The sequence below is a fragment of the Eucyclogobius newberryi genome, unplaced genomic scaffold, assembly GCF_026437365.1.
Source record: "Eucyclogobius newberryi isolate DKJ021-1_F unplaced genomic scaffold, fEucNew1.0.hap1 SCAF_181, whole genome shotgun sequence".
Taxonomy (NCBI): Eukaryota; Metazoa; Chordata; class Actinopteri; order Gobiiformes; family Gobiidae; genus Eucyclogobius; species Eucyclogobius newberryi.
This window is the reverse complement of record NW_027315814.1, coordinates 124193-147830: the sequence shown is the minus strand read 5'-3', so window position 1 is coordinate 147830 and position 23638 is coordinate 124193. Positions and strand designations below refer to the sequence as shown.

General features: G+C 41.6%; 2 protein-coding genes across 2 annotated transcripts; both read right to left on the bottom strand.

Annotated features, from left to right (window-relative positions):
* Nucleotides 1-776: 776 nt before the first annotated feature.
* Nucleotides 777-23121, bottom strand: dhrsx (dehydrogenase/reductase (SDR family) X-linked). The gene is made up of 7 exons (XM_072451383.1): nucleotides 22986-23121; nucleotides 15699-15806; nucleotides 14740-14811; nucleotides 14032-14133; nucleotides 13334-13541; nucleotides 12493-12700; nucleotides 777-962 (listed from the first exon to the last, which is right to left on the bottom strand). Exons 1-7 carry the CDS (start codon nucleotides 23083-23085, stop codon nucleotides 786-788), a joined length of 975 nt encoding a protein of 324 aa, XP_072307484.1. The 5' UTR covers nucleotides 23086-23121; the 3' UTR covers nucleotides 777-785.
* LOC140365082 (E3 SUMO-protein ligase ZBED1-like) lies at nucleotides 18921-23124 on the bottom strand. Its single transcript, XM_072451381.1, has 2 exons — nucleotides 22986-23124; nucleotides 18921-21251 (listed from the first exon to the last, which is right to left on the bottom strand). Exon 2 carries the CDS (start codon nucleotides 21059-21061, stop codon nucleotides 19064-19066), a length of 1998 nt encoding a protein of 665 aa, XP_072307482.1. The 5' UTR covers nucleotides 21062-21251; nucleotides 22986-23124; the 3' UTR covers nucleotides 18921-19063.
* Between the last annotated feature and the right edge of the window lie 514 nt (nucleotides 23125-23638).

Below are 23638 nucleotides of genomic sequence, written 5' to 3'. Positions count from 1 at the left end.
ATCTTAGAATTTAACCTTAAAAAGATAAGGCACAAAATTGACCATGTATCATCGGCTCATGTTTATTGTCAGTGCATTTTGGCTTCACATAAATACAGCAGTTTGAGAACATGTACTTTCAATTACAACAACAAATAAATGTACTATAACTTTTCTGGTGGAGGGTCTGTCAGAAAAGTGACACAGTGAACCTTCAACTCTTACAGGATACAAAATAAGTCATTTTACAATAGAAGTGTGGAATTCAAAATGATAAAAGCTTACAATTATACATATCACTCTACGATATACAGCCATTATTGTGTGCAGCACAATTAAAATTGATAACTATTAAATTGCATTGGAATAAATTACACAAAATAATGGAGTAAAATGTGGGTGGTAAACCCAGGTTCTAGATTAAAAACAGGCCTCATATCGTCTTTAAAAAGGACCAAAGGCACAGAATAAGTGATAGATTATAAAACAGGATCAAACCAAAGGCACAGATTGGCAGGTTTTATCAAAGTGATCACAATTCAAGTTTTAAATTCAATAGCAATTTTCTCTCAGTGTCTCATTAGTCAGAGTTCTAAGCAAAGAACTGAACTCAGACAAATAAGTCGCCAAGGTGATACATTAAAGCACAGTTTGGAAAAGTCAAATCATTTCAAAAAAATCATTAAAAACTAGAAAGGCATTTACTGGAAGATAACTTTAGGTGCGGCATGAAAATGACTGCAGTATTTGGTGTTTCATTGTCCACATCAGAAGCAGTAAAAGTTTTCACTGTAGTAGTTTGGTTTTCACTGCAGTCCCACGAGTTTGCAGCTCTTCTTCCACAGTTGCAGCTGAAGCTCGGAGTCGTAGGACAGTTGGGCTGATCGAGTCTTTTCTCCGTTGTAAAGATAAGTCCCTCCGACTCCTTCCATTTGAGACGAGACGGCGGCGAAGACTGTGGTGGACGCGCCTTCTGCTGGTGTCTGCAGGAAACACACTGTTATTCAGCTACACTTAATGAACCTTCTTGCAATTAATTATGTTCCACTCTAAAGATCATCTGTTCCACGTGATACTTCCCATCACATGAGACACAAGTAGGTCCATGAGAACAAACAAGACGAGGTTTGATCCAGTTCACAATTGATTTATTTCATGTAATATTGTTTTTATTTTCCAAACTACAGCTTCTCAAGACAAAATAAATAAAATAAAACCGAAATTATTCAAAAAATTATGTTGAAAATCGGATATTTATTAAATTATAACCCATCGATTAAAAATTATCGTCTTTTGATTATTTATTCAAATAAATTTATTTTTGTAAGGCCCAAAATCACAACAACAGTTGCCTCTGAGGGCCACAGGGAGAAATGAATCAACAATGTCTGTGGTGGCGAGGGAGTCAGACAATGTCTGAATTATAATTGTTATCTGATCAATACAGACTCAGTGGAATTATAAAATCAAAATGTCAAAAATAATACATAATCAACATTTATTTGGTCAATAATGTATTTAAAAAGTGTCAGTGTATGATATAAATAATTGTTTGACTGTCGATTACTGAAATAGTCATTAGTTGCAGCTCAACATATTGAACCCCAGTGAATAATATGTTTACTAAAGACCACCAACACCAGTGTGAAGCCACCACCAAAGAACAAACCGTAACAAACTCACCGTCAGCAAGAGATTATGTTTGTAAAATCTTCTGTTTGTTCAGGAGCTTTAAGTCTTTTATGCAACTGTGATTTATCTGGCAAGTATGAATGGAGAATGGAAAAATTATCAAAGGTTTCTAATCCAAATTAAGTTCACAGGCCACGGAGTTTTAACATTTCAATTCACGCCCAAAATCCCAACAGCAGTTGCCTTATTTGAGAGAAGACTGAAATCAGAACTGTTGAAACTGATCTAAGATTCCCACGCCTTTCAGAGCATGTCTGCAGAGGTCTAAACTACAGGGTTAGCAGCTTTTACACGGAATAAAACTGGATATTTTGTGTCAGTATAAACACAACGATCTGTCAGAAATGTGCTAATGTGCTTGTAAATGCCTTTTGGTTTAAATATCACACGAAAAGTGAATGGACTGTAAAATTACTACAAAAGTGCAGAAATCTCACTTTATACTCCTCATTTGAAAGATTAAAGTTTCAGTCCTATTTAACTGATTTAAAAAATAAATAATAATTAAAGCCGCAAGCGGCAATGATTGGCCCTCGCCACGCCGCCGCCGCTACGCCGCAAGAGGAGGGGGCGCTAACGCGCCCCAATTGTCCTTTTATTACGCCTACTGCTGAATCTGTGACGCTGTCACATCTTCTCCCCTTTGTTTTACCATCAAAAAGCAATTTTATTTTGAATTCTTGGCAAAATGTGCAGCTTTGCCGCACAGACACCGTGACTCTTTGAATAAAAATGTGGATACCTTTTGATGGTTCTGAAGATGAGTCTCACCAAATTTCAGGTTAATAGGGCTAACGCCCTGGGAGGAGTTTATGAAAGTCTAAAGTGTAAACATGTTCTGGCGATTTCCCCATTGGAATAACGTGGGAGGTTTTGGTCATCGTTACGGCAAAGCCGTAACAATTATGACATGGGTCTCATTGACTTTTTTGATGGGGATGCTAAAATTGAGTTTTGTGTCAAATTTCATATAATTTCGCAAAACTAAACATTTAACCTCCATATAAAATCTGTAGGGGGCGCTGTGGCTCCAAATTAATTTATTTCACTTCAAGTAGGTTTAGGGCAAAGAGTTTAACAACTGATTCTAATTTGACGCAATTCGGACTTTATCTGCGCAAACGGCAGAAATGTAAAATTTGGGAGATTTCTGAAATTCTTGCTACAATTTGCAGTTTCGCCGCACAGAGACCGTGACAGGTATCAATGTAATTTGAATAACTTTTGATGTCCCACTCCTCAGTAGCATTTTCACCAAATTTCAGCTTTTTAGGGCCAACGCCCTGGGAGGAGTTCGTAAAAGTACGACGTTTAGAAAAACTCCCGAGTCATGCTTAGCCATTTTTGAAGCAATATGGCCGACATTTGGTTGGGCGGACGGCGTTGCCGTAATAATATTTTTTACTTCTCTTGTCACCATCTACCTCTGCACCAAATTTCATGATTCTATGATCAGATTTTTTTTGGGTCATTTCCTATCTCTCAATGCATTTTTGGTACATTTGGGGGCGCTGACGCGCCAATTTTTTTTTTTTATTTTAGAAAAGAGAAATAGCCAGAATGTAGAGAGGCGCGATTTTTAGAGGTGTGCAAATTTTTGTGACTTTTCGTCAATGTTCACTGGGTGAAAAATAGGGGGGTTGGTCCCGAGAAGAAGGAAAGAAAGAAAGAATTAAAGCCGCAAGCGGCATCCAACGGCCCTCGCGGGCCGCCGGCCTTCCGACTCTGCTCTCTGCATTTTACAGAGTTGGCGCTAACGCAATTGTCTAAGAACTAAGACAGTGACACATTGGACATGTACAATGCTGTGCTTAACCAGTGCAAATGAACACAAAGCTCCAGCGCACAGAGACCCTAGTACTTAAAATCAAAATATGGATAACTTTTGATGCCCCGCTTGTGTAGATGATTCTCCCCAAATATGAACTTGATCGGGTGATCGCCCTAGGAGGAGTTTGTTAAAGTGTGAAGTGTAAAAATGTGGTCATTTTAGAGATTTTGTGGTTTCCCATAGGGATAAGATGGGATGTTTCCGTCATCGCTACGGCTACGCTTTACCAAATATGACTTTGGCTCCCATGCTTTTAATTTGGGGATGGCAAATGAGAATTGTGTGCAAAATGTCATGTCATTTGGAAAAACTCTTGTTTATAGGCCACTCTGAAGGCCAAATAGTCCAAATTCTGCGAAAAGTTTGCGGCTCAGCTGCACAGAGACCGTAAATGATATCCATAAAATTTGAATAACTTTAGATGCACCACTTGTCTAGAGGAGGTACACCGATTTTGAGATCGGTGGGCCAAACGCACTAGGAGGAGTTTGTTAAAGTGTGAAGCGTAAATGTGCCCCGCCGCCGCAATTGTCGGACCATGTCGGCCTCGGTGAAACTGAGAAAAACAGCATTTTACTTTTTTTTTCCCCAAATTTGTGATTTTCATTTTTTTGCAGAATGTGCTAGTTGAAGTTATGAATAAGCCCCTGTGTGCTTCAGATAACACTATTGGTTGTCTTAAACGTATACATTAAGCTGTTAAAAATGTGGAGTTTTCGGGTCTTTTTCCTGCTCTCCTGGGGGGCGTCACCTTTTTCTAGCCAACGTGTTGTTTACATTTTCCACCAATCAGCTGTGATCCGCATGGCTACAGCTGCTGCTCCGTGTTTTCCGTGTTTTCCTCTCATTACTCCAGACCGTCTGCAGAGCACAGTCTTCAGAGCTTACATTTCCTGGACTACATTGCAACGGAACTGTTTACTCAGGTACACTTTTACTTTACTACTAAATTATTGCTTTAACGCTGTGTTTTAAGGCAGTCTCGTGATCACTTTAGAATCTTACTTGTCTGCTCCGGTGGAGCTAATGCTAAGCTAACATGTTGCTTCAGTGCACTCTGCAATACGGGCTTAATGTGATTACTTGCTGTTATCACCATGTTATCGGGTTATTTTTCGGCGTGGGTTGGCCCGTGGGTTGTGTGGGTCGTGCTTTGTGTCTATTTTATGGTGCTAAACCGGCTGTTAGCCCCACAGCCCGGAGCTAAACGCAGCTATTCGGAGCTAAGTTGTAAGCTAAACTTTGCTATGTTATCGGGTTATTTTTCGGCGAGGGAAGAGAAAAAAACTACAACTCCCGATACCACTTCTGGTCACGTGGCTTACGTACGTTGCACGTCACGCACGCACTGCGTCACTCGAACCAATCACGCGCTTGCCTGGCCATTATCAGCTTCCTGTGTGTCTCTCTGTGCACGGTGTTGGAAGAGACAACAGGACGGCTGAACCAGGTAAGCTTTGCGACTAAAACACCCGCTTTTAATCACTTTAATGTGCGCCGGTTTTAAACTCGAGTGTATGTTTATGTTTTGGTGTGCTGTTCTGCAAGTGTTCTGCTTTTACGAGCAGTGTTATCTCAAGTGAGCTAGCTAGCCCCGCTAGCCGAGGGCAGATGTCCCAATATCTCCGCGTTTTGCATCTAAAATACACCGTTAACGTCACAATGTGAACTGTTATCTGTGAAGCGTGTTATTCCCATATTACTGTTAACCCTAATCCTTTTATCCCCCTTTTCAGAATTGGCAAAGACACCCTGACTGACATGACCTGTCTCTACGTGAAGTCTGCTAAGGAGCGTGGTAAGTGTAAAACATTATTTTGGTGATTTTCGTGTTTTATGATTGGAGTATAATTAACCATAAGTAACATCTGTTTTTCAGGTGAGCCTGCAGTTTGTACATCAAGCTTCAGATCACTGTGGAAACAACTTCTCCCACACATCAGAAGCTGCAGGCCACGCACAGATCTCTACAACAGAATCTAATGTGCTGTCTTTCGGACCCTCACCGCCAACGTCTCATTTCAATATCCCACAGCTTGTTGGAACGACGGATGGCAAAGTGTTTGTCTAGAACTTGGACTGGCAGAAGCATCTGAGTCCCTTCTTCAGACGGCTTCCAAAGATCAAGAGCAGCACCTCAGGTATTTATATTGAAACTCTCACATTGTGTTAAAAAAAAATATATTTAATGAGTGTTTTATGTGAAATAGTTAGCCATTTCTTAAATGTCCTGTTATTTGTTTACAGCTTTGATGCCAAGAGCCGAGAGTCACAGCACAGAAGAGTGCACAGAGGAAGAAGAGGATGAGGATGTGATCTCTGATGTAATTGGACTCTGGTGGTGTACATATCATATCTATTATCTCATATCTCATATATTCAAAGCCATGGACCCGTTGCAGTTCCTATACCTGGCCCTGGCATCTGTTTATAAGAGTTCTTCTATTAAGAGTGTTTTTTAAACTTCCTATAAGTTACTGTCCTTTCCCCCTGTATCTACTGCGTTGTAACATTAAAGGCTATCTTATCTTATCTTTTGTTGTTTGTGTTGAATCATTCAGTGCACCATTGTTGGCACTGAATCACCTGTGAATTATGTTTATCGACAAATGCAATGAACCCTATTCTCATTCTGATTCTTTGATTCTATTCAGGGCCTTTTGTAATCCAAGTATTTCCATTTTAATATAGTAACTTCTAATTCTGATTCAAGTCCAGTTACCATCAATAACAACACTCCTCTTGAGTCTTCAGTGACAGCTGTAGGGGGAGGTGGTGTCAGTGTGACAGGGGGGAGGACTTATCTCAATGAGATGCAAATGAGCCCCCCTGTGACTCTGGGCTCACTCCGGTGAGAAACTTTGGAAGCCGTTTTCTCAGTGAATGGGTTTGAGAGTTGTAACATTCAAATGACCACAACTTACTCAAATATGATCAGATCTACATGAGTGAGACATCATTGGAAAGCTTTGAATTCACACTTTCAGAATAACTCAAAATGTCTCCGGGTAGACATGTAACTGGTTTAGCCACGGTCAGTCACAAATGTGAACATTTCAAAGATTTGGCGTTTTTCCCATTTGTGACAGTATATTTGCAGCTCCACGGCACAGAGACCGTAGCACTTAAAATCAAAATATGGATAACTTTTGATGCCCCGTTTGTGTAGATGATTGTCCCCAAATATGAGTTTGATCGGACAATCGCCCTAGGAGGAGTTTGTTAAAGTGTGAAGCGTAAAAATGTGGTGATTTGAGCGATTTTGCGATTTTCCGATAAGGATAACATGGGAGGTTTCTTGTCATCGCTACGACTACGACGTAAAAATTTAGGCATTTTTGTGATTGGCTTTTGTGATCGGGACGGCAAAATAGAATTTTGGGTAAAGTTTAGACAATTTTGGTAAAACTAATTTTTGACCTTCAATGTTAATCTAAAGGTCACTCTGTAGGGGGCGCTATCGCGGCCATTTCAATTTTGTCAGCCTAAACTGGTCCAAACTAGAAAGTTTAACAACTGATTCAAATTTGGTCATAATCGGACTGGTTTTGATCAAATGGGAGCAATTTTTAGATCTGCAATATTCCAAAATAAGTTGTCCAACTTTGCGGCTGCGCCGCACACAGACCGTAAAAGGTATCTCCAAAAATTGGATAACTTTAGATGCCCCACTTGTCCAGAGGACGTACGCCAATTTTGAAGTCGGTGGGCAAAAGGCCCTAGGAGGAGTTCGTCAAAGTTTGACCTGAACAAAATGGCTAACACAGCGTGTTTTCATTTTCAAAGGAAGATGGCGGCCATAGGGTAAGTCTGGGGGCGTGGCCACAATGATTTTTTTTTGTTTGTCCTCACGAGAGGAATGCGTGTTCCGAATTTCGTAGCTTTACGCTAAAGTTGACCTCGGGGCGTCTCCCATAGGCGCAATGTATTTTGACTTTTGTCGGTGGCGCTGTCGCGCCATTTTTTAACGAAAAAAAAAATGGCCCAGAAAAAATAAAATTTTTCGCCGATTCTGAATTTTGGGCAAAGTTTGGTGAGTTTTTGAGCATGTTCAGGGGGTCAAATTAGAGTTCAAAGCGATGAAGAACAAGAAAAATTAAAGCCGCAAGCGGCATCCAACGGCCCTCGCGGGCCGCCGGCCTTACGACTCTGCTCTCTGCATTTTACAGAGATGGCGCTAACGCAATTGTCTAAGAACTAAGACAGCGACACATTGGACATGTACAATGCTGTGCTTAACCAGTGCAAATGAACACAAATGTCGGTCAAATGTGCAGCTCCAGCGCACAGAGACCATGACACTTGGAATAAAAATATGGATAACTTTTGATGCTCCGCTTGTGTAGATTATTTTTCCCAAATATGAGCTTGATCGAGCTATTGCCCACAGAGGACTTCATTAAAGTGTGAAGCGTAAATGTGAACATTTCAAGGATTTGGTGTTTTTCCCATTTGTGACAATATATTTGCAGCTCCACGGCACAGAGACCGTACCACTTAAAATCAAAATATGGATAACTTTTGATGCCCCATTTGTGTAGATGATTTCCCCAAATATGAGCTTGATCGGGCAATCGGCCTAGGAGGAGTTTGTTAAAGTGTGAAGCGTGAAAATGTGGTCATTTTAGAGATTTCGCTGTTTTCCCATTTCTGACATATATTTGCGGGTCCGCCACACAGAGACCGTAGCACTTAGAATCAAAATATGGATACCTTTGGATGGCCCGCTTGTGTAGATGATTTCCCCCAAATATGAGCTTGATCGGACAATCGCCCTAGGAGGAGTTTGTTAAAGTGTGAAGCGTAAAAATGTGGTGATTTGAGCGATTCTACGATTTTCCCATAAGGATAACATGGGATGTTTCTGTCATCGCTACGGTTACGCCGTACAAAATATGACTTTGGCTCTCATACTTTTATGATCAGGATGGCAAATTAGAATTTTGTTCAAAATATCATGTCATTTGGAAAAACTCTATTGTTTATAGGCCACTCTGAAGGCCAAATAGTCAGAATTCTGGGAAACGTTTGCGGCTCCGTCGCACAAAGACCGTAAAAGTTATCCTTAAAATTTGGATAACTTTAGATACACCACTTGTCTAGAGGACGTACACCGATTTTGAGGTTGGTGGGCAAAACGCACTAGGAGGACTTCGTTAAAGTGTAAAACATAAAAATGTGGTAATTTGAGAGATTTTGTGGTTTTCCCATAGGGATAACATGGGAGGTTTCTGTCATCGCTACGACTACGGCGTAAAAAATTAGGCATTTTTGTGATTGGCTTTTGTGATCGGGACGGCAAAATAGAATTTTGGGTAAAGTTTAGACAATTTTGGTAAAACTAATTTTTGACCTTCAATGTTAATTTAAAGGTCACTCTGTAGGGGGCGCTATCACTGCCATTTCAATTTTGTCATCATAAACTGGTCCAAACTAGAAAGTTTAACAACTGATTCAAATTTGGTCCTAATCGGACTGGTTTTGATCAAATGGGAGCAATTTTTAGACCTGCAATATTCCAAAATAAGTTGTCCAACTTTGCGGCTGCGCCGCACACAGACCGTAAAAGGTATATCAAAAAATTGAATAACTTTAGATGCCCCACTTGTCCAGAGGACGTACGCCGATTTTGAAGTCGGTGGGCAAAACGCCCTAGGAGGAGTTCGTCAAAGTTTGACGTAAACAAAATGGCTAACTCAGCTTGTTTTCATTTTCAAAGGAAGATGGCGGCCATAGGGTAAGTTTGGGGGCGTGGCCACAATGATTTTTTTTGTTTATCCTCACGAGAGGAATGCGTGTCCCGAATTTCGTAGCTTTACGCCAAAGTTGACCTCGGGGCGTCTCCCATAGGCGCAATGTATTTTGACTTTTGTCGGTGGCGCTGTCGCGCCATTTTTTAACGAAAAAAAAAATGGCCCAGAAAAAATAAAATTTTTCGCCGATTCTGAATTTTGGGCAAAGTTTGGTGAGTTTTTGAGCATGTTCAGGGGGTCAAATTAGAGATCAAAGCGCTGAAGAAGAACAAGAAAAATAATAATAATAATAATAATAATAATAATAATATTTTTAGCAAAAACAATATAGCCGTTTTTACTATAACAACAAATGATACATCGTTTGAAAGCTCTAAGCCTTCCCGATGCCGCCATGGGGTGGAATCATCATTACGAGCGCTTACGCGCTCGTCACTCCCTATTCCGTCGGGATGCCCCGCCCACTCCCCATAGACTTCCATTGATTTGAGCAGATACAAGCATGGCCCATGCCTGCGGCATGGATTCTCGCATACGGGACGATGCCAGGAGGGTTTTTGGAGGAATGCAGCGCTTCGCGCTGCTGTTGTCAACAATTAGTGAATGGGCTACGCCCATTCACTAATTGTTGACTATTTCTGTCATAGCAGGAGTAAGTATGCATGATCCATGCCTTCGGCATGGGCTAGTTCACTGTACTTGCCAGGGGCGACGGGGTACCAAACATGCGGGCTGCGCCCGCATGTTTGGTCAGACAGTTGCAACGCTGCCTTCGGCAGCGTTGCGGGAGCAATAGGCCCTCCCCCTGCTGGGGCTCGGGCCTAATAATAATAATATTTTTAGCAAAAACAATATAGCCGTTTCCACTATAACAACAAATTATACATCGTTTGAAAGCTCTAAGCCTTCCCGATGCCGCCATGGGGTGGAATCATCATTACGAGCGCTTACGCGCTCGTCACTCCCTATTCCGTCGGGATGCCCCGCCCACTCCCCATAGACTTCCATTGATTTGAGCAGATACAAGCATGGCCCATGCCTGCGGCATGGATTCTCGCATACGGGACAATGCCAGGAGGGTTTTTGAAGGAATGCAGCGCTTCGCGCTGCTGTTGTCAACAATTAGTGAATGGGCTACGCCCATTCACTAATTGTTGACTATTTCTGTCATAGCAGGAGTAAGTATGCATGATCCATGCCTTCGGCATGGGCTAGTTCACTGTACTTGCCAGGGGCGACGGGGCACCAAACATGCGGGCGCAGCCCACATGTTTGGTGCCCCGTCAGACAGTTGCAACGCTACCTTCGGCAGCGTTGCGGGAGCAATAGGCCCTCCGCCCTGCTGGGGCTCGGGCCTAAATATAGCCGCAAGCGGCAATGATCGGCCCTCGCCACGCCGCCGCCACGCCGCAAGAGGAGGGGGCGCTAACGCGCCCCAATTGTCCTTTTATTGCGCCTACTGCTGAATCTGTGACGCTGTCACATCTTCTCCCCTTTGTTTTACCATCAAAAAGCAATTTTATTTTGAATTCTTGGCACAATGTGCGGCTTTGCCGCACAGACACCGTGACTCTTTGAATAAAAATGTGGATCACTTTTGATGGTCCACCCCTGAAGATGAGTCTCACCAAATTTCAGGTTAATAGGGCTAACGCCCTAAGAGGAGTTTGTGAAAGTCTAAAGTGTAAACATGTTCTGGCGATTTCCCCATTGGAATAACATGGAAGGTTTCGGTCATCGTTACGGCAACGCCATAACAATTATGACATGGCTCTCATTGACTTTTTTGATGGGGATGCTAAAATTGAGTTGTGTGTCAAATTTCATATAATTTCGCAAAACTAAACATTTAACCTCCATATAAAATCTGTAGGGGGCGCTGTGGCGCCAAATGAATTTATTTCACTTCAAGTGGGTTTAGGGCAAAGAGTTTAACAACTGATTCTAATTTGACGCAATTCGGACTTTATCTGCGCAAACGGCAGAAATTTTAAATATGGGAGATTTCTGAAATTCTAGCTACAGTTTGCGGCTTCGCCGCACAGAGACCGTGAGAGGTATCAATGTAATTTGGATAACTTTTGATGTCCCACTCCTCAGTAGCATTTTCACCAAATTTCAGCTTTTTAGGGCCAACGCCCTGGGAGGAGTTCGTAAAAGTACGACGTTTGGAAAAACTCCAAAATCATGTTTAGCCATTTTTGAAGCAATATGGCCGACATTTGGTTGGGCGGACGGCGTTGCCGTAATAATATTTTTTACTTCTCTTGTCACCATCTACCTCTGCGCCAAATTTCATGATTCTACGATCAGATTTTTTTGGGTCATTTCCCATCTCTCAATGCATTTTTGGTACATTTGGGGGCGCTGACGCGCCAATTTTTTTTATTTTAGAAAAGGGAAATAGCCAGAATGTAGAGAGGCACGATTTTTAGAGGTGTGCAAATTTTTTTGACTTTTCGTCAATGTTCACTGGGTGAAAAATAGGGGGGTTGGTCCCGAGAAGAAGAAGAAGAAGAAGAAGAATATTCCGATGCGAAAACAATGTTTCCCATTTTTCAAATATCATAAACTATACATTTTCGGAAAGCGCTCGCGCTTTCCTACCTCATGGTGTGGGTCCCTGGTCACTGACGGGTACTTTCGTTAATTTTGAGTGGGCTCCGCCCACTTTGTGTTTTTGGCCCCTATACAGTAATAATGTTAAATTTTTGCATTACATGCTTATATGCACGGAACATGCAAGAGATGGGGAACGTATTCGTGAGCTACTTAGCGCAAATGAGTGCTTTATATGGGGATGACGACCGCAAATGTAAAGTGCTCGTTTAGTGCGCACTTTTGCACGGGCTTCGCCCGTTTACAACGGTAATGTTCCATTTTCCTACTACTAATTAGTATGCACGGGGCGTGCGTGAGTGAAGGAGTGCGTTAGTGAGTGTTTGGAAGTGGGCGAGCGCTTTGCGCTCGATTTCGTGCGCACTATGTGCGCACTTTCGCAGCCGTGCTTTGCACGGCCTTACGAGACTAATAGGCCTCTCGCCAGCTTGTGGCGCTCGGGCCTAATAATTTAATTGCACTACCCACCAGGAATATACCAAGAACCCATGACAAAGCAAGGGTTAAACAGGACTAAACCAAGCACTAAATCAGGACCAAACTAGGACAAATCCAGCACTGATCCAGGAGCAGTTTTAACACTGGGGGGCTAAAAAGACCAATAGACTTGACACTCACCCTGAAGAGTATTTTGGCGACGGGCCTCTTTAGCATCTGCGCTAAAGTCCACAGGTTATCGTATAGCGCTGTGTCCACCATGCCGGGGTCCACGGCGTTCACTGTGACAGGAAACCCTCCAGAGATCAGCTGCTCCTGGAGGAAGTACGAGAACAGGACCAGGGCCAGTTTGGACTGAGCGTAGGCTCCATGAGAACTGTAGCAGGACCTGCAAGAGAGAGGGGGAAAGAACTGAACCGGGGGCTGAACTGGGGACTGAACCGGGGACTGAACCAAGAACTAAAGCAGGGACAACATCAGGGGCTGAACCAGGGACTACTACTGCTAAAAATCTATACCCAAATAAGAATAATTTAAAAAACTATGTCAAAACTACATACTCTTGAGCAGGTATTGGTGAAGTAAGTAGTGGTCCAAGATATTACTCAAGCTTAAAAATGTATATGGGAAACGTCTATATCATTTTAAAGAATAAATCAATAAAATAATCAAAATCTATTCATTTTTTTTCATAAGGAAAGACACAAAACTGCGGTGCAAGAATCACAAATGTTCAAATAATGTAATATTGTCATAAACATAAAGCTTTTGTCACTTGTAGACTTACTCAGAGTGGGAAGAGGAACCAAAACAAAAAAGGACTCTTACACAGTCAAATACTGCCAATGACTCAAATAGGAGTTAAAGTGTAAAAACGACTCAGAGAAGTGCAATTGTTTTAAATGTACTGTCCATCTCTGCAGCTCGAATATACTGGTAATATAATAGCCAAAATGAAATGTAAAATGCTAAATTGTTAGAGCTTTTTCCTTTTATCTTCTAGTCGTCCGTCCGGTTTTACCTCCTGTTCAGGTCGTCCATGTCTATGACCCCGGTGTAGTGCGTGGCAGAAGACATATTGACAACTCGAGCCGATCGGCCTTGTTTCCCCGAGGCCTTCAGGACGTCCAGGAGCAGATTGGTCAGGAGGAAGTGACTCAGATAATTCAGACCGAGGTGGAACTCAATGCCGTTCTCCGTCTGACGCTCCGGGACCAGCATTGTGCCAGCTACAAGAGGAGGAGGAGGAGGAGGAGGAGGGATGCCACAAGGGATGAAACAAGGGATGAAGATCAGGTCTACACTACAGAGAAAAGTCCTGCTCTGGTCCTGGTTTTTTACCCAGATGTAGTTGCAGGTTTTGTTCCATTTTGACATGATGTGTGCAACTTTAATTTCTGCCAGCTTTAAAATCAACAGCTACAATAAAACTAAATGGTACAGAAGGTCTAAAACAAATCTAAACTTACATTACAACTGGACAATACTGAGTCTGAATGAAAGGCAGTTAATCAAATTTAAAAAAAAGAAAAAATCAGGAGAGAATAATGCACACACACAAATTTAAATGATCATAGTAGTTCATGCAATATTTATACATTTACATCTTGATTCGGTCCAAACCAGGACTCAAACAGGTACAGGGTGTAAAACCAGGACTGGGGGGAAACCTGGCTAAACCAGTAACAACACCAGGTCTAAACTGGGCCGGCGCGTTACCGTTGTTGACGAGCACGTGCAGGGGGAGGCCTCTCTGTTTGAAGTTTTGGGCAAACTGTCGTATGGACTTCAGTGACGTCAGATCCAGGAAAATAAACTCGGCTAAAACCACATAATGACAAAAAAAAATCGGTCAATTCTATCACAAATACTTTCACTATAACTAAAGAAAGATTAGAAAGAATAAGATGTGACTGGGGTGAGTGCTTGTACAATGACGTAATCCCTCATCTCTGATAGTTGTACTTTTCTTTCTCCACTAGATGGCGCCCACTGTGGGATGTGAGAGGCTGTTCGTCACAAAGACTAACCAGGGATTTATCTTATACCAATTTATGCTTTAGTCTTCACTAGAGGGCGTTTAAAAGTGTTTAATCAATTCAAAAGAACCAGATCATTTAGCTTAGAAGGTCTGTCAGTTTTCTTATCAACAGCTGTGTCAGATGCCCTCTCATATGTAGTGTTTAACTAAAGACATTTGACCTGCTCCATCTCAGTTTAATCAGCACAAGTTGTGATTGGAGAAAAAACAGGGAAAATGGACCTCGTCACTAATAATTATCAGGGAAAACATTTGTGGATTTTCCTTTTAGACTTTTGATCTAAACCAATACCAGAGAACGACACAGAAACTGGATTCAGCTCCATTTGACACGCCACATTCTGTTTAAAGAAGCCGTTTTGTTTCCAAATGGTTCTTTCTCTCACCTTTGCCTCCGTTGCGGTTCTGTGCGTCCAGTTTCTTCACAACCTCTTCGCCCTCTTCTCTTTCGTTTCCAACTGAAGTCAAAATCAGCTTCAGATTTCAGCAACAAAACAACTCCAAATGCAAATAGACTTTGTTAACTGGGAGCTGGAGTAAATATATGGAGAATTCTGAGTCAAAAGGGGGCAAATTAACTTCTTGGAACATCAAGAGGCAAAATTATGATCTTGATTATATTTTATTAGCAGTTGTTTAATAATAGTTTAATGTATTTACAATATTGTATTTTACCCTGACCCAATAATTGAATTTGGCTCTGAAAACACTGCCGTAACTAGGCTGGTGATTTCAAAATAAAATCTATACATCACCTAGAGAATACCTCTACATGTTCAAAATCACTTTTTTTTTAAATAATCAGTAACTTTTCATATTAGTAAGCTTTCATTTGATAAACACTATCTTGCCCAAAATTGCACATTTCTAAGACTCGGCTGGTCCGATTGATCCGTTTAAAGCTATGACAGGTTCAACGACACATTTCACTAAAACACAATCAGAGTTTACTAAACATTTTGACCATTTGTCCCCAGTTTGACAGTTTTTGTGAAGTTTATAAAGTTACATCCTGGTTGGACATGGCTAGCAAATATGACATAGTTAGAGGTATTTTCACAACCATTACCTAGCAACCATACAGAAAACAAAAGCCAAACTCCAAATAATAGTTATGATTTGACAAAAAATACCATAGAACACCTTTAATTTGTTGAATGATTGTTTAAACTGTCAGAAGTGCGACGTGTAAATTGACAGTTTTCAATGGCAGGTCGCATGTTGATGACATCACAGAAGGATTCTGTTATAAAACTTGGCATCAATTAATTTTAAGTAATAACAGAAAAAACAGGAGAACCTGTCACATAGTTTGTGATTGGTCAGTTTAAAGGTCCCCTCGTACCTATGAAGACATGCATGCCCAGCTGGTGCATTTGTCTGGCGGTCTCCAGGCCCATTCCTCTGGTTCCTCCGGTGACGATGGCGACTCGGCCGCTCTGAGACGGTAAGGCTGGAGAGAGAGTCACTCAAATCAGACTCACCACTGAAGCTTTACAGGGACAGAACCACAGGCCAGAACTACAGACCAGAACAACAGACCAGAACTACAGACCAGAACTACAGACCCTTTAAAGATCAGAAGGTTCACATTTCAGGAGGCAAGATGAAATAAGAGCAAAGAACATTTTCATTATTTGTCGATCATCAGAAATATGGTTTTAAGCAACAACTTTGAATTTTTAGGGTAGAAATGTCAGCTTGCTTTTCTACATAACATTTTCTTGCCTCAAAATTGCATTTCAGCTTCACAAAGTAAAAATTATGGTATCAATAAATCTGTAGGTAAAACTCTCATGATTTGAAAATATACAAATCATGTAAAAATACTACTGTAAATGTCTTTAAATCAGGCTCTGATTTCACTTGCGTGAGAGTGATCAATCGCATCTTCTGTAGCTAATCTCAATTTCTCCATTTAAATCCCATCATGTTCCACTTTTGCCTCCTTAACAACATTTAGAATGCATTTGTTTACAAGTGTACAGCATCTAAACAGGAGGATAATGTCTGTAGAGGGGCCAGATCAGGTATAGTTTATTGTCTTTATAGTGAAATGTCTCAGCTTTTAACCCAGAAATATGGTATAAGGTCTTAAATATTCCCCACCGCCTACAGTTTAAACAAAAGAGGTCTAAACATAGTTTTCTTTTTGGGTCCATGAACCACGAGCCCTCTGGACATGAACAAGACCCAAGGACGTACTTAACAAGCTGTTGCAGAAAAGTTGCCGACTCTATAAGTTTGGCTTAGTTTACTTTGTTCATTTCCACCAGATGAACTGACCCTTTACTAGAAGATGTAAATATAAAACTGTTTACCCCGTGTGCCGTGTGGAGCCGTGTGGTGCCGCCGTGTGGTGCCGTGTGGTGCCGTGTGGAGCCGTGTGGTGCCGCCGTGTGGTGCCGTGTGGTGCCGTGTGGAGCCGTGTGGAGCCGTGTGGTCTCGTGTGGTGCCGTGTGGTGCCGTGTGGTGCCGTGTGGTGCCGTGTGGAGCCGTGTGGAGCCGTGTGGTGCCGTGTGGAGCCGTGTGGTGCCGTGTGGTGCCGTGTGGTGCCGTGTGGTGCCGTGTGGAGCCGTGTGGTGCCGTGTGGAGCCGTGTGGTGCCGTGTGGTGCCGTGTGGAGCCGTGTGGTGCCGTGCGGAGCCGTGCGGTGCCGTGCGGTCTCGTGCGGTCCCGTGCGGTCCCGTGTGGAGCCGTGTGGAGCCGTGTGGTGCCGTGTGGAGCCGTGTGGAGCCGTGTGGTGCCGTGTGGAGCCGTGTGGTGCCGTGTGGAGCCGTGTGGTCTCGTGTGGAGCCGTGTGGTCTCGTGTGGTCTCGTGCGGTCCCGTGCGGTCCTGTGGAGCCGTGTGGTGCCGTGCGGTCTCGTGTGGTGCCGTGCGGTCTCGTGTGGAGCCGTGTGGTCTCGTGCGGAGCCGTGTGGTCTCGTGTGGAGCCGTGTGGTCTTGTGTGGTCTCGTGCGGTCCCGTGCGGTGCCGTGCGGTCCTGTGCGGTCCTGTGTGGAGCCGTGTGGTGCCGTGTGGTCTCGTGTGGAGCCGTGTGGTCTCGTGCGGAGCCGTGCGGTCTCGTGCGGAGCCGTGTGGTCTCGTGCGGAGCCGTGTGGTCTCGTGCGGTCTCGTGTGGTGCCGTGTGGTGCTGTGCGGTCTCGTGTGGTGCCGTGTGGTGCTGTGCGGTCTCGTGTGGTGCCGTGTGGTCTCGTGCGGAGCCGTGTGGTCTCGTGTGGTCTCGTGTGGTGCCGTGTGGTCTCGTGCGGTCCCGTGTGGTGCCGTGTGGTCTCGTGTGGTGCCGTGTGGTCTCGTGTGGTCTCGTGTGGTGCCGTGTGGTGCTGTGCGGTCTCGTGTGGTGCCGTGTGGTGCAGCATGTTCTTATGTGAGCATGTTCAAGAGCTCACTTGGTTCAAGTGGAGCTCAAACTTTCAACAGGGAATGGGATTTCAAGATTATAATTGTGATTATTTAGGTCACAAATAATTGTGAGAATCGTTAGAAGCAAAACATAATTTCAGTTCAATCCGTGCTAAAAAATAAGTAAAGCTCGTCATCAGTGGGTTTAAGTCAGAAGTGAGGTTTAGTTCTGGTCACCGTTTGGCCATGTGGCGTGTAAGTGACTGAATGATCGTAAAAGCTTGATTTTTCTTCTCACAATAATCATAACCTTAAAATCTGAGATTGAGACATCTACTCTGAACACTGAAGCTTTCAAACAAAGCTTAACATGTCCAGGCGACATAACCATTATTTTTGCCAATATTTCCTTAAGACCGAATATTATTTAGAAAAAAGGTTTAGAGCCAGCGGTGATGGAAAAAAAAAGAAAACATTCAAAAAATGCAAACAGGATTAAGTTTAATTTTTCAGTCTTTACTCCCTAAAAAGCTGTTTACAATGATTGATTACAATGCTCAGATTCAATAGCCGTTTTCCAATGCATAATAAACAATTGACCGTATATTGAGTTTTACATTGAACAAACAATGCCTATGCATATGACACAGTTGTGCTCATAACTGAAAGCATTACAAACCTGTACAAAGTATGGCAAGTTAAACATTTTGAATGGGAGGTTGTTTTTTTGTTTGTTTTTTGTAAATATCTAACTTGAATCATTACAAAATGGCTTTCTGGAAGCTGTAGCTTTAGTTTAGTCGCATAGCATTTCATTTGCATTATTTAGGCAACGAAAACAAGATTAGCGAAACATGACAAAACATATTAAAAGCTGATTTTTTTTCAGTTAAGGTGCACAATATAGAACGAGCCATTGGGTACAAGTTCTGCAAAAGAAGACGTTTTGGCATATTTCAACTTTTCATTACAAGTCAAGGTCCCATATTATGTTATACTCAGGCCTCCACATTATTAGAGGTATTTTATGTCTTACAATTTAATTTTTTAATAATAACAGTGGGGAGCTAAGAATGCCTGGAGAGCCAATACTGGCAGCATGGCAACAAGACACTAAACGATATTAGTAACACTTTAAGGATAAAAACTTCAATGGGGAACTTTGGAACGTTTGTCAACTGCAATGTCCAAACTTTGAAATGTTCAATATTCATGGAGTTCAAAAAAAGAAAGAAAAAAAGATAATTTATCTCTAGAATTGTCCTCATAACTTCAAAATGACGTCCACAGTAGGAAAAGGTCACATGGTTGAACCCCATAAAAAGGACAATGTTCTTCATATTTATTGGTAGAGGTTTTGCAGTTTTATTACAGTGGTTGCCCCAGAGTAGAATTTGCCTCCCAAACATCCAAATCTTCTTCACATGGCTCCGGTTCGTAATATCCTCTTGAGTTTTCGTAGAGGAAAACTTGCTGATTGACCAACAAAGGCGTGATGCGATTTCTTTTACCGCACAGAACTGTACCGGACGAGCTGAAGAGTCTATGGCAGGGAGCGCTAGTCGCAGGAACGCACCAGTACTTCTGCAGTAATTTAGGCAAAGTTGGGAACAACGTAGCGTGACTGGACCACCACAGCAAAGGATCTTCATTTAAGCCAAGCACTCGTTGTGATTTGTAGTTGCCAATTTCTTCCAAAACTTGCGAATTCAGCTCTTCTTGGCCTTGATCCGATTCGGATTGGCAGAAAATGGCAGCCAGCGGGTTATCGTGTGTGGATGTGGCTTGCTTTTTGCTTGGCGGTTCATCAGATACAAAGGAAAAATCTTCAAGACATGCATTTTGCTTTTCGAGAATTGCTTTAGCCTCGTCAATCAAGTTTGACTCAACTTTTGAATGTTCTTTATTGGACAAAAACGGCAACTTTTTGTACCTCGGGTCTAAGAAGGTGGCAATGTTGAGAAACATTGCAATTTCTTGTTGCGAATTTTCAGAATAAGTATTGGTCAAAACTTTGGTGACTATTTCTTTTATCAAACGGACTTCCTTCAGTTCTCCTTCTTTGGTTTTCAGGTTGTTGTTTAGGAGCATATGTAGCACCGGTTTGACCATGCTGATCGTCGGAAATCGGCAAGATGTAAACATATTAGCGACAACTTTAAATGGTTGGAGGACGTCAATCAATCCTTCCAAAAGCGACCAGTTGGTGCGCGTAAAATTGAAAGGATGCCCGCTATCCTCGTGCGTTATCACCGCATTGATAGCCATTTGCTGGTCTTTCAGCATTTGCAGCATCGCTAACGTTGCCAACCATGTTCCCCCTTTATCAGAGATTAGCGTTGCCAAAGGTAGCCCGTACATCTGTTGCTTTTCTCTCAAAATGTACAAAACGGGTTCTTTGAAATGGTCTACCAGCTTGCGGCAACATCCCAAAAAGCTATCGACGCTAGGCAACTGGAACGATTCGACCATAGCACGATTTAAGGTGTGACCAAAGCAAGGCATTTCGACGGACATTTCCAAAAGCGAGCACGCTTTTACGACATCTACTGATCCGCTTGTAGTTGCGCCACTAACTTTGTGCGTTATTCCCCATTCGACAAACGTTTCGTACATTTCTCTCGTAATATTTTCAGCGGTATTGTCCTCTTGCACTTCGAACGTTTTGAGACATTTGTTCACCATTGAAAATCTACCGGTGGCATTGCAATTTACCGCGTGAATCGATAAAGAAATGTAAGTTCGGTTTTGTGTCAAGCTTTGCCACAAGTCCGTAGAGATGCCGCAGTAGACAACGTTGGTTAATTCTGAGAAAACTTCATTACGAATTCGGCAGTACATTTGGGGCACCATTTTGAGGGCCAAGTCTGATTTGCTTGGTAGCGTAAAGCTTGAATCTACCGTCATCATTAGAGATTTAAAAGTTGGTTCTTCCACAATTGAAACTGGATACAACCCTTCACAAATAAAGTTGAGAATTGCCAAACTTAGGTCATTATGTCTACAATTGTTTGAAAGATTTTGATGCATATTTGGATTGTACGGCTGTGCGACTTGGAGAATCAGTGGTTCTGTTTTGATTTTTGTATATGCAGTGACGAACGCTTCCCGCATCTGATCGGTGTTGCTTTTGAGTAGTTCGCCGTATTCAACGGGGTGATTTTTCTCTAAATGATAAGCGAGATTTGACGTATTTCCAGAGTAGGCAATTTGGGTCATGCAAACGCGGCAGTAGATTCGTTTCCAGTGTAAAATACAGCCGTCTGAGTCGGTGTCGAAACCAAAATACTTCCAGACTTTGCTTTTGGCGCGAGGATGAGCCACGAGGTTCAGTCCGGAACCGGAAGGTCCTGACTTGCCCTCCATGGTGGGGTTAGGGCCCGGTCTTGGGTGTTTTTGAGTCTGAGTTGAGCTCTTGTTTTTGATACTAGTTTAACCTGTGTAGATTATTTTGAGTCCTGGTTGAGGGCTTGGTCTTGAGCTTGGTTCGAGTTTTGGCTCAGCTCCTGGTTTTGAATTCTGGTTCAGTTAGAAATCCACTTCAGTTAATGAATACCTGACAGGAATAGTGAAATAGACATTGGTATAGAAACAGATTTTAACATGCTTCAACAATGTAGCTGCGATATACTTTAAAGTCAAATTAAGTACAATACAACATAGCAACTAAAACATATTATTTCTATTAAAAAAATTATGAAATTCAAGAAAGCACCAAACTTACCTTAAAATCAATAGAAAAACATACATTTGCTAAATATTCTATGTTATTTAAGAATATTAGCTCATGCATGCCATAGTGAAAATATTGGTTTACAAGTGTGTCAATTTTGTATAATTCTTTGCGACTTCCAACTCTAAATATTAGGCTACATTTGATAACACTTCATTTTTCTAATAAGCACAAAGCTATCAATGTGCACAGAAATCTTCTCCATGTCTCCAAGTGTATCCAAATAAGACTGTTGACCAAGTTTATTAAATAGTGATGTTAACAGCAACAGCCCTAAAAGCATTTGCTATTTCTAATATAAAAGGCAACTGTTGAAACTATCACAATGTTGTCGTTGTTCAAAGTACCCTTTATGCTCTCAATGTTTGGTAATGGAATTTTCTGCTTTTTACACTAAATTTACTGTAAAATTCAGACTGTATGTCTCTACTATTTTCGCACGCTTTGAACCCTACAACAATGCGGCTAATTTATATCATTTATAGGGCGCCCGAGCAGGAAGACATACACAGGTAAAACAGCTCAGAGAAATCAAGGCACAATCAACAACATTTTTGTTTTGTTGTGTAAATGTTGTTGCTGCGGCTTATATTCAGGTCCGACTTTTACTTTTATCGTTACTACTATTACGAATCATTTTATAACACTGGCGGTTTGTTTGTCTAGTATTTTAAAGTGGTTTCATTTTTCCTGTGAAAGTGAAATATATTCCAAAAGGTAATTCTCAAATCTCCTTATCTGGAGCAAAATTGCTGACATTCCTGAAGAGATTAAAATGGATCACAATGAAACAGAGCGCTGATTGTTCAAAACTTTCCCCTTTTAAAATGGTTTTGAGTAATGCAGCAAAACTAATTCAAGTATAGACCTTTCAGTGTTCTTGTTTTTTTCTTTTGATTAGGGAATGTCTTGAACCAAAGAGAGGGAAATCATTTCACACGACATTAAATGGTGTCGAAGATTTTGGTTCCATTGACAACATTAAAGTTTAAATGTTAATTTTACACTTAACATACAAATATTCAAAGCTGGTACCATGAAAACAGCAGAATACCTTTAACCTAAAAAAAAGAAAGAATCAATGTACTGTCAAATTTACCTAGTTCATGTGTTACTGCAAATGTGCTCACTAATAATAATAATTGTGTTGTACCAGCAAAACTGCCAGATATTTCATAAATATCTTCTATAAAAAATGCTTTGATTAAAAACATGATCGTCATTACTGTATTGTAACTACTGTAGGTCAATGAAGCCCATTTCCTTCATTGTTATTGTCCCACTTTGGGTGAAAATTAGACACAATACAGGGCAAAACGCTACTTAAATCGTTGTTTAAGCTGTCAGTGATGTAAACCCTTCAAACACAACTTTCTGGCATTAAATTTATCTGAAGAAATAAAGAGATTTGCTTGTAAAGCCCAGACAGGGTACGATTAGCCTTGACTGTCTAATATTGCACCATCGCGTCAGTTTTTGGCATGATAAAACGGAACGAAAACTCCACATTTACGGCTCAAAGTTTAACAACACATAGTTAAATAAATTAACTCTCACCCGGCATCGTGAAGGACTTGTTGAACATCTGGTACCAGAGAACTTTCATGCCGCAGAGGTAGAGCCGAAGCAGCGGAACCAAAACCTCCGTGAACCACATTCTGCAGTGAAGTGTCGCAGTCAAATGTGTCCGGGCGAAGAGTGAATGGAGACTGAGGCGTGAACGAGGAACAAGGGTTTTACGCGAGCGAAGCAAGGTTCCGCCCTCTGTCTCGGTCGTCATAAGTCTTATGATAAGAGGATTTTTAAAGGTTTGGGGGGACTAAATGAGACCATTGTTTTTAATTTATATAACTTTTTGTGCGTCCTTTTGATAAATACCCAGTCATTTTACATATATATTGATAAATAAAATTGTATGCACATTTATTTTGCTTTCAATTATAACATTTACATAGAGGGTAGGCATTTTATTGCATACTATTTATATTATTTCCTTTTTGTTTGTTTCTGAATTTGGGGTCAAATGTAAGGTGTCGTATAAATAAAATGTATTATTACTCTTATTATGTAATGTTTGTCACTAATTTAGTATTCTGCTGTTTTACAAATATTACATTGTGTTATTGTTCTCTGCAAGCCTGCAAGATACATCCGTATATTTGAGTGGGAGCATGATGTTTAGCACTTTTTGGCTATACTGGCTAATGCAA

What these genes read in the sequence shown, in the direction of transcription:
- LOC140365082 (XM_072451381.1), bottom strand. Translation starts at nt 21,061, where the DNA reads ATGGAGGGCAAGTCAGGACCTTCCGGTTCCGGACTGAACCTCGTGGCT.
- dhrsx (XM_072451383.1), bottom strand. Translation starts at nt 23,085, where the DNA reads ATGTGGTTCACGGAGGTTTTGGTTCCGCTGCTTCGGCTCTACCTCTGC. An exon ending in GAACCGCAACGGAGGCAAAG is followed by an intron (nt 14,134 to 14,739) that starts GTGAGAGAAAGA and finishes ATGTGGTTTTAG; the next exon opens with CCGAGTTTATTTTCCTGGAT. An exon ending in GCACGTGCTCGTCAACAACG is followed by an intron (nt 13,542 to 14,031) that starts GTAACGCGCCGG and finishes CTCCTCTTGTAG; the next exon opens with CTGGCACAATGCTGGTCCCG.